This window comes from Aplysia californica, unplaced genomic scaffold (genome assembly GCF_000002075.1).
Source record: "Aplysia californica isolate F4 #8 unplaced genomic scaffold, AplCal3.0 scaffold00499, whole genome shotgun sequence".
Classification (NCBI taxonomy): Eukaryota; Metazoa; Mollusca; class Gastropoda; order Aplysiida; family Aplysiidae; genus Aplysia; species Aplysia californica.
Window position 1 is genome coordinate 415,667 of NW_004797769.1, and position 10,350 is coordinate 426,016.

Sequence of the window (10,350 nt, forward strand, 5' to 3'; positions counted from 1 at the left end):
CTCTCTCTCTCTCTCTCTCTCTCTCTCTTGTCTGGCAAGAATGATTACGTACGTACGTCCATTTTAGTCTCAGAACAACAATGTATCCTCTACATTTTGCTTGGCCCTCGCTTTAGACCGTAAACAACATGAGAAACAGACGACAAAATTGTTTTCGAACAGGAAAGCGTAATTTGAAGACGGCAGCAGGAGAAAAAAAAAAAAAAAAAAAAAGTAAAAGAAAACGATGCAGGCTGCTGCTATTTATATTCGTGAAATGAAAACAAGTTTTAAGAATTGGAATTTTGGTTCCCGGCGCACAGCACGTCCTCATTAACGAATGACAAGCCCTGCTGGCAGTAGATGAGCAGCAGACGTTTCCTACAGCTCCGCGCCATGCTCCTGCTGCCTCTGCTGCCAGCTCTTGTAGACCAAACGTCTGTCGCAAGTCGTAAATGTTCTCCTGTCGTTCGGTTTTGTTTTCACTCTCATTTTCGCCTGCTGCGGTTTTCCAATTCAGTAATATGGTTTTGTTTTGTTTTCCCCCGTTAAGAATGCGATACGTCACAACAGGACAATTAAGTAAAAGGGTCGGTCGGCCATTTCCAAGGCTGCGTCTTTCGTAATAGACGAGCGCGCTTTTTCTTCCATTTCTCTTTCGCTTTCTTTGTCAGCGGGAACAATGGAATTGCTTATTAGTGGACGCCATAACAAGGAAAATGGCGCTCTTGTTTTTCCGCTTCTCTTTATCGTCCTTGAACTTCATTTACTGCGTATCTGTTTTTACTTGTTCAATTTTTTATTTACACTTTTATCATATATTCATTTGTTTGCACTTGATACATTTATCAATTTTTACTTATTATATTTATTCATTTCCCCCCAGGCTCTGAACTTGCACTCATGTACAACGATGAATCTGTTCTTGAAAATCATCATCTCGCCGTGGCATTCAAATTGCTCCAGGAGGAAAACTGCGATATCCTGTCCAATCTCACCAAAAAACAGAGACAGTCACTCAGGAAAATGGTCATTGATATGGTGAGTTAATTGTCTTGAATCCTGCACAGGCAATATACCTATATTATCACACTGAAATAACGTGCCTATGTCTGTATCAAACTGCCATGTATCCCGGCTATGGGGATTATTTATTTAAAGCACACATGCTCGTGTAGGAGTAGAATGGCTTCTGGGTGAATGCGTTTTATGATGTCACTTAACAAAATCAGTGTTGCGTCAATTTTTATTTAAATTAAAATAACCCCACATACAAAGACGAGGGATTTGGTTTTCTTCACCTCTTCTTATTTTTCAAGATTGAGTTCTATAGAACATAGATATATTATATAGATTCTATAGAAAATAGATGTCAACGACTTTTGCTGCTATGATTTTCTAATGTGATATTCACATATTCATCAGGCCATAATATTTTTTCTTCTCCCAGACAAATTGTTTTGACATTATTACATTTCTGTTTAGCTTTGTAAGTCGTCAAGGAATTCAAAGTTTGCCTCTCCTCTGATTTAATTTTTGTCCTATTTATATTCTGAGTTCACCTTTGAGGGTCATTTTATAGTCCTTGATTTTTTACTCTAATTTTAAAAGGAAATCATTCACCTTTTCCATCTGTCTTTCAGGTATTGGCCACAGACATGTCCAAACACATGAGCCTATTGGCTGACCTCAAAACCATGGTAGAAACCAAGAAAGTTGCAGGATCAGGGGTGTTGTTGTTAGACAACTACCAGGACAGAATACAGGTGAGGACGGGAATGTGAAAACATTCAGGGAATCATTAGTAGACACATCAGAAGAAAGAAAAAAAGTGTTAATTTTTTGTTAAATTTTTTGTGTTTTGTGGTGTTCACATTTGCATAAGGATATATGAGCGTGCAGTGTTACATTTATACTTTTTAAGAGCATAGATCGCCCACATTTCCTTTTTCTAAAGACATACTGGCCTTGTCAGTAGAAGAACTTTGTCAAACTTGGACTCTCAATAATTTGTTGAAAGCTAGCTGTGATTGAAGAGCCAGATTGATTTTAACTGTTGGTTTTCAATGGGGCAAAAAACTTATGAGTCCTTTTTTCTGATTTTCCAGGTGCTTCAGAACATGGTTCACTGCTCCGACTTGAGTAACCCAACAAAACCTCTGGACCTGTACAAGCTTTGGGTGGATCGCGTCATGAACGAATTTTTCCGACAGGGTGACCTCGAGAGGCAAGAGGGTCTGGACATCAGCCCTATGTGCGACCGGCACACAGCAACCATCGAAAAGTCACAGGTCAGTTACGTTAAGAATTTAGCTAATTAATAATGCTACTAGAAAAAGCATATATATAACTTGTAACAATCATTTCATTATGGCATTCTAATAAAAGTGACTAGCAATGTGAAAATTTGACTGTAAAAACAGTTTGGTTTTAGTTTCCTGTAGAAATATGTATCACAGTGACTTTTGTATTAGGAGATGATGAAAGAAAACGAAAGCTCAAAGATGAACATTACTGAATTTGTGTGGACAATTACTTTTCATATTTTATTCCCATTTAATATTGCGAATTTCAAAGGATAGATTCCTTTGAAATGTATACAGCCTTTCAACACCTTACTATTTAAAAATATTTTACTATTTTATTTTACTTAGGGGTATTCGTTTGTACCTTATGTCTGCTGAACTAGATTTTCCTCACACTGACAAATCTGGAATCATTGTGCCTTACAGTGAGCAGATTGCTGTGGTGACAGCTTGTACTGAACAGGTTAATGAGCAAACTCTTTCCTCTTGTCTCTGCAGGTGGGCTTCATTGACTACATCGTGCACCCTCTATGGGAGACCTGGGCCGACCTGGTCTACCCTGACGCACAGGAAATCCTTGACACCCTGGAGGAGAACCGAGAGTGGTACCACTCGACCATCCCCATCTCTCCCTCTTCCTCTTTCTGCAGTAACAAGGCAGACGAGGAGGACAAGTTTCAGTTCAACGTAGAGGAGGACGGAGAGACACAGAGTCAGAGCAGCGCGGAGAGCGAACAGTCAGTGATACGCGTGCAAGCCCCTTCTTCCCCGTCAACTTTGTCAAATGCTGCTGCCGCTGATTCGTCCACTCTCACTGCAAACTCTGTACGACATTCTTCCTCCTCCTCCTCCTCCTCCTCGCCGCAACCAACCACCCCACTGGAAGCAGGGGCCAGCAGAAGTGGTGCAAACATGAACATTAATGCCAACGCCCACAGTCGAACAGGCACAGATCACAGAGGACAGGACAAGAAATGACTGTGCTGCTGCAGCGTTCAAACTGACTCTGACTAGGCTGTGCATATACAAAGACTTTTCTACCACGAAGATACCATTACCAACGCCAGTTTCTTTTCCATAATTCTTCATTATTTGCTGTTTGTGCGTGTGGTGTGTGTGTTTGAGACAATATTTGCCACCACACCACATTTCAGAACTGACCGTTTTCCTCACAAAAGGTTGGAAGTGAACTTTTCGTAACTCTATTAACAAGTAGAAACGAAAACCTTGGGTAAGGTAGAAAGAGAATGCTGCAAGTTCTGCTTAATGCTTTATGGTTTTCCTGGTGTTGAGAGAGGGATCCCAAGTTACTTTTCATGCTTTTTTTCTTTTTAAATTATAATAATAACACGGTTCTTGTCTTTTGTCCCAGTTCACCCGATCTACAGTTCACTAAATGACAGAGCTTTGCTGTGATAGTCTGTATGACTTGACTTGCTTCACCTAAGGGGCAACAGAGTGACTGCATGCTCATTACTTTGCATAAGGAGCGCACTGCGATATTTGTAAACCTTTTTGCTCCAGAGTTTTTCTATGGTTGCTGATCCAACAGTCACAAGAGGACTCTGGTACCCCGCTCCCCCGTCCCACCCACCCCCAATTCCCCACCCGGAAATGAGCATCGTCTGGCGCATGCTCATGCTGGCGTTGTCATCGCGATCACAATACCAAATTTGACAGGGAGCAGCTCATGATGTGATGAGCTGTGTGAAGTGAGAAAGATGTGGTCAATGAGTGTGTGGCTATTGTATCTGTTGCTGGGAGTGAGTGAATGATCGAGAAAGTTCTAACTTCTACTGCTCGTAATGTACATAGCATCTTTTGGCAGATTGATTTTCTTTGGTATGTCTGTCTTTTGGATTTAACAGTCATCAAATGAATTGTTTGATATGTTGTGTGGTTATATATATATATATATTATATATATATATGTATATATATTATATATATATATATATATATATTATATATATAATTTATTAAGAAAACTAACGTCCCATTAACTTACCTAGATTGGTCTTCAAACCGTTTCATGCATTCTAACAGACAAGTTTCGATTGTAGCCATTTTCATGTTATACAAGCAAGGTCTTTGGTTTGTGTCCAGAGATTCCTCCTCTCCTATGTCCGTGTACATACTGTGAAAAAACAAACCTGAAACGTCTCTCTTTTTGAATATGTGTTTTCTTGAAAGGTCTTCGACCCAAGCATATAATGTCAAATGTGAAGTGCTGTGCAACTGATTTAGAACTCTTTGCTTTCTTTTGCTTTAGTTCTCAGAACATGCCACTAGGCCTCTGAATAATGGGACTCCTATCTTTATTCCTAAAAATTTAGATCGGTTTCCTATCGGTTCAGGAAAAAACATCTTTGCCTGGTGGACTTTTCATCTCATAGAATGTTTTTGGGTGTACTAAACAATGTCTGTATTTTATAACAACTATGTTTAACAACTTGTGCTGTGCTTTGCCCTCTTGAAAAAAAAACAAGAGCTACTTGCAGGGTTTTTTTTAGATCTGAAGATGTTGATAATGTGCATCGAAGAATGTCAATTTTTGCTTCATGCAAAGAAGAAACCCCAAGACTTCATTATTATACCCTTATGTGGAATTTGTAGTAATTCACACATTAGGGAAAAATTGTGGAAAAATTATGCTACAGTTCAGGGCAGACACAGGATTTTTACTCGTACTTGAAAATTTCGCTCTATTTTAACCCGTTGTGATATTTTCAGTGTTACTGTTTCTTTATCATAACTTTATCAAGTTCGAGTCTCTGTTAAATGTATGGATCAGGTTGTGAGCTAGGGAGTTAGATTGAAAGGAGAACAAAGACGAGCGGCATTTTGCAAGGGCCAGTACTGAGGGTTTGAGAAAATGTTTGACAAAGGCGTATGTATGTGTGTGTGATGCTTACTCTGTGTTACATACTGACAGATTCAAATGATGACCTGACTTTTTATCTTTCCATCCTCCTATTCTTTGGCTGTCGCCGACAGTATATTATGTGTGTGTATATCAGGCAGAATTTACTGATCTCATCGTATTATATGGTACTACCACACGGTCTGTGGTCTTATAGTTCTGAGTGACAGAACTTTGGACAAACTAGCAACTTTTCATTGGTCATTTGATTTTGTTTTCCTCTCGTTTTTATTTTCATGGAGAATTTTAATAAATAAAGAAATGTCCTGACCTCTGCTGTGGCATGGCCTCATTTTCAGGGCTTGTAATCAATTCTCATTCAGTCCTACTGCAGAAGAGGGGGTGAAGATTTCATTAGAACTATGTATCTTTTAGATTCCATAAATCTTTATGCTTCAGAAGCACTGTTATCATCTGATCATATGCTCCTCAGGCCAGCATTTGACTGTAAGGTTAACAGACCTAGCTTCAACCTCAAGTTTTTTTTCATAATATCTGAATTATTCTCATTTAGTTTAGACAAAAAAATCGTTGGCTGTCTGACGCAGAAGATATAGAAAATTGAGTTCCGGTTGTTTTCCCTTGACGTATTGCTCCAGGCCTTGAGTAATTGGACATGCTACGCATTATCCAGTCTCGCCTTATGGGCTTCACCACCCCTAGCATTTGAATGATAACCCAAAAAATATAAAACTGATAGTTTGTAAAGGAGAGGAAAAGAGAGCTAGCTGTAAATTCTTTTGTTTAGTTCCCATTTATCATTTGAAGTTTCTCTATTGGCTGGTCAGAAACAGAATGTGGGCTTCTGATTCAAAAACTCAAAGGGCTGCTCTTACCTTTTACTTTAGAAATTCTAGGTACAAAATGGTTGAGAAGCAGTTTTTTTTTATAATTGTTGTTGTTTTTGTTCATTTTAGGAAAATGAAAAAAGATTTCTCAGATAGTAGGCCAGAAAGGGAATAAAACAACAGAACTTAGGTGGGCATCGGTAACTATAAAGAAAAAGGATTTATCGTGCTGCAGTCTTTTCATCTTGCAACATAATAAACGATCTTTCCATTTCTTTGCACTATTCTAGTAGTATGCAACCACTGGCTTAGCAACAAATCAGATCTAGCCAGCCTTTGTTCATTTTCCTCATCTCCTTGCTTTCAGTCTTATTAATAAATAGTTGGAAAAGAGATCCCTTTCTCCACTGAACTTTCTACTTATACTGAGTGGCACCAAACTGCTGGGTAATGTAATTCATCGATCCACACGCTACGAAGTTAGCTCATTTCCCTTCTCTCTGCGGTTTGTGCTATGAGAAACTTCAGGACGTAGAGAGAGGGGATTCACCTCCTCATCATAGCCTGCCACGTAATGTGTCCATATCATACACAGCATTTGTAACTGACAAATCATAATTCTATACTGATTTGACTTATGTAGTTAGCATATGTGTGTCTAAACCTGTTGTGAACTATTTTATATTTACATATTGGTGAATTTAGCAAAACCCAGGTCATATTCTATTATATTGACTGAAAAAAGCCATATGTCACTTCAGCACCATTAATTAATATATGAACACCATAAAATCTTTTTTTTTTTCAATTTGGAACCATTTTCTGTGTAGGTGCGTATAGTTATTTTGTTTCATAATTTTGTTAGGTTAAGCGTAAAGTCTCATCATTTGAGAAGACATGAGCCTGACCACTCTTTTATGCATCTCACAGTCGTTTCAGTAAATTTCTTTATAGCCACAACTACTGGTTTGCAAATGCTGTAGACAACAAGTGTTTCTCCCCAAAGGCATCAAGAGGTGTTTCTGCTCAATAGTGTTATTTTGTCGGCAGTCTTACGACGACGGGCATATGATGAAGAAGACAAGATATCTTTTAGCTTTTTAGTATTTTGTCTCAATTTTAATTTTACATTGGAAATGTACATAGAAAATCAGCCTACTTTTCATGATAAGGGTAAGATTCTACCACTGTGATATTAGACACTAATGTAACGCCATGGCGTCATCATCATCATCTGTAGCACATCGCCACAAGAGTATTTTATAGTGTAGACCCATTTTTTTGTTACTCTTTTCTCTTTATTTTTATTATTAAAATCACTCAGTCTCGAAAGCATAATCTATAGCATCAAGTGGAAAACCCATGACAGGATTGAAAGGAAATGAGAACTTTGAAACGTGAACAGGAAAGCACTGAAAATTATAATGTTAATAAAGGAAGACGGCAAAGGCTTGTGGTTTATTAATCTTGCCAGAACTGCTAAAATCTTAAGTTTGATCGCAATACCCCATTTTCTCTGCACCTCACATAAAAGTGTAAGTGTGAACAGTTTATAAAAGTGAGAGGAAAGAATTACAAAGCAAAGGACGAAATCGTCGTTACAATCCATTTTTTAAAAACATAATGGGAAAGTATGAATTATGGACGCAAATACTTCTAATCAACATTTTTATTACGGTATATAGCAAGAACTGACTTTGACAGGCAACTGTAATATATTACTGTAAGACCACTGTAAAGGTGTGACATTTTCTGAAATCTTATCATAGACTTGTACTCTCCTCGGGGGTATATTTTCCCACGATCTTGGATGTATAATTTCTCTACGTTCTTAATTTATACTTAGTGACATGTAGATAGATGGACTTGTATTTCTGTGCATCAGACTAGTCACAGAGATGGTCATGTAATATATTATAATGTGATATTTTTCTCCCTTGTTCCCGTGATTATGAGATGGAATGGTTTTTTTCTATCTCAGTCCACCCCCCTTCCCCCCACCCTCTACCCATGCTGGTGGTGAAACAAAATAAAGTACAAACAAGAACCCAAAATGTGTTCCTTATTCTGTTCTCTGTTCAGTGTCAATTGTCCTATGTTTTTTTTTCAATTTTGTTTTGTTTTTTTAATGTGGGTGTTCTTATGCCCCTGTTGGTACAGTTCCGATCTTTTAGGAGGCAGGCTGCTGATTCTGCATGTCAGGGCCAACCCAGGCTGACAGGATTACAATATCCCAGGAGAAAGACCAAGATGCTCGATAAAAATGTTCTCCTGACTCAGGAATCAAACTTGGGTCTCCTACATGAGACAGCACAGCATCTAACCACTACACCACTTACACTTGTGTCAACATGTGTAAATTATATATATATAACTGTATGTCAAACAAGGTGAAAGTGGTGGTAGCTGCAAGCAGAGGGCATTACTTCTCGCGGGGGGAAAATGTTATTATTGAGTCCAGTGTACCTCGTTCTGTCATCTGAGATGTATCCTACTCAGCCCGGTTTTTTCCCAGTTAGACAAGCCAAAGGATCTAAGCTGTTCCGAAAGAGGTGTGAAACATTTATAAAATTATATTCATTACAAAGTGCAGTTGTAGAGCACTTTGTGTGGACTTCTCCCTCTACAAAGATCTACATATCTATACTTCAAAATACTTGTTTTCTTTGTTACTATTTTTAAGACTAATTGGTCGTTTTTAAGGATATGCGGGCCAACTCAGATTTCGAGAGGTTCCAGAAATCTTGAACTACACCAAAAGTGGGCATTGCCCTACCTATAGGAGAAGTTTGGTTTCATTGGTGTGTACATTTGTTTGGTTACAGAGAAAACTCTCCTTGACTTTTAAAGAGACTGAATAAAGATCCAAAAACTTAAAGTTCGATTTTCTCAAAACAGCATTTATCGGGATAAAAGCGACCAGTTGTTTCTTACAAAATGTGGCTGTCATCATGCCACACTTCACTTGAACTCAAACAAAATGGAAAGTCTGTCGGATCTGGCTCCTTACTTGGACAACTCAACTTTACTTTCAACAAAGAGTCACTTTAGTTACATCCTGCTGAATTTTTTTGAAACAAGAGATTATTTTTAATTTTTTTTTTTCCCGCTCCATTGCATCAAAGATGATGAAACAGGTGAAAAGCAGATGCTCAATAGAGGTGGCTTATTACAAAAGCTGACATTTCTCTAGCACTGACATGCCCATAGAGAAACCCAACTTACACAAACTGAATGTTGGGCAGAGGCAAACACATATATGTAAAATCAAAAACAAAGGACAATGAAAAATCCTGCAACAACAGCATTTTTATTACCAAAAAAATAAATGCCAAAGTACACGATAAATAGATACATCTTGCAAGTTACAACATCACACAATAATTCTGTCATTAAAATCTTTCCACTTTCGATTCATATTTTTTTCACCATCTAAGTACAGAGTGATTGGGAGAGAACATCAACTGTGATCAATCTGGAGTCAACAATCACAACCCTTTCCTTGCAGTGAATCGCACCCTGCCTTTGTGCAAGCAAAGTTTTGTTTTGCCGTTGTCATAACTCCTGCACATCATATGCGAAGGGTGCTGACAAAACAAGTAACTTCTCGGACTTGAGCCCAATGGAAATAGATACAACACGCTTATAGGTAAAGTATCTACAATTTATAAAAGTATGAAATAATGAAACGCATGTTAAACTGAAAATATGACATCAATTGAAAATCTACAGATTCGACCCTAGTGTCAATATTTAGCCAGTCTCTTCATTTGTGGATTGTGAGAAGTAACTGATTTTGTCAGCACACCTCACATATACATATACTTTTGTACATGAACTTTCCATCTACAAAAGAAGCCAACTGTCGGTGAACCCTGTAACCTTGTAAACATTTGTAAAGGTTCATGTTTTATGCCCCAGCCACACAATTTGAATAAATAACCTAGAAAGTGGCCTCCTTCACCAGACATGAATTAAACAACAAACAGGCGAGAAGTAAGCTTACAACGAAGCAAGGGTGGGAGTGTGGCGCTGTCTCTTTTTTATCAGAAAAAATCATAAAAGAGAATCTTGTTCCTGTTTCAGGAAGCAACATCCCTGCACTCCGGACATGTCCATTGATGCTCCGTTGATCTCTCCAAAATGTTGCCGAAGGTCCTTCTACTGATTGTGCCAGTGCACATCTGGTTGAACGTTTTTATTCAAAAGAGAATACATAAAGCTACCAGCAATTTTCTTTAAAATCTTCTGGCTGTGACTTTTTTATTCTGAACACATACATGAGATATAACAAACAGGTAAAAATGTAATAAATAGGCTGAGGATGAGAGTAAAAAAGACAAGCACAAAGCAA

At 38.1% G+C, this 10,350-nt stretch overlaps 1 protein-coding gene across 1 annotated transcript in view; it reads left to right on the forward strand.

Annotated features, from left to right (window-relative positions):
- The window catches only part of LOC101859123 (cAMP-specific 3',5'-cyclic phosphodiesterase 4D), a gene marked incomplete in the record, with an annotated part of 28,054 nt that extends 20,004 nt beyond the window's left edge, over positions 1-8,050 (forward strand). Inside the window, 4 exon segments of the mRNA XM_013086739.2 lie at positions 866-1,020; positions 1,623-1,745; positions 2,088-2,270; positions 2,784-8,050. Of these exon segments, the coding sequence (XP_012942193.1) occupies positions 866-1,020; positions 1,623-1,745; positions 2,088-2,270; positions 2,784-3,263 (941 nt within the window).
- Between the last annotated feature and the right edge of the window lie 2,300 nt (positions 8,051-10,350).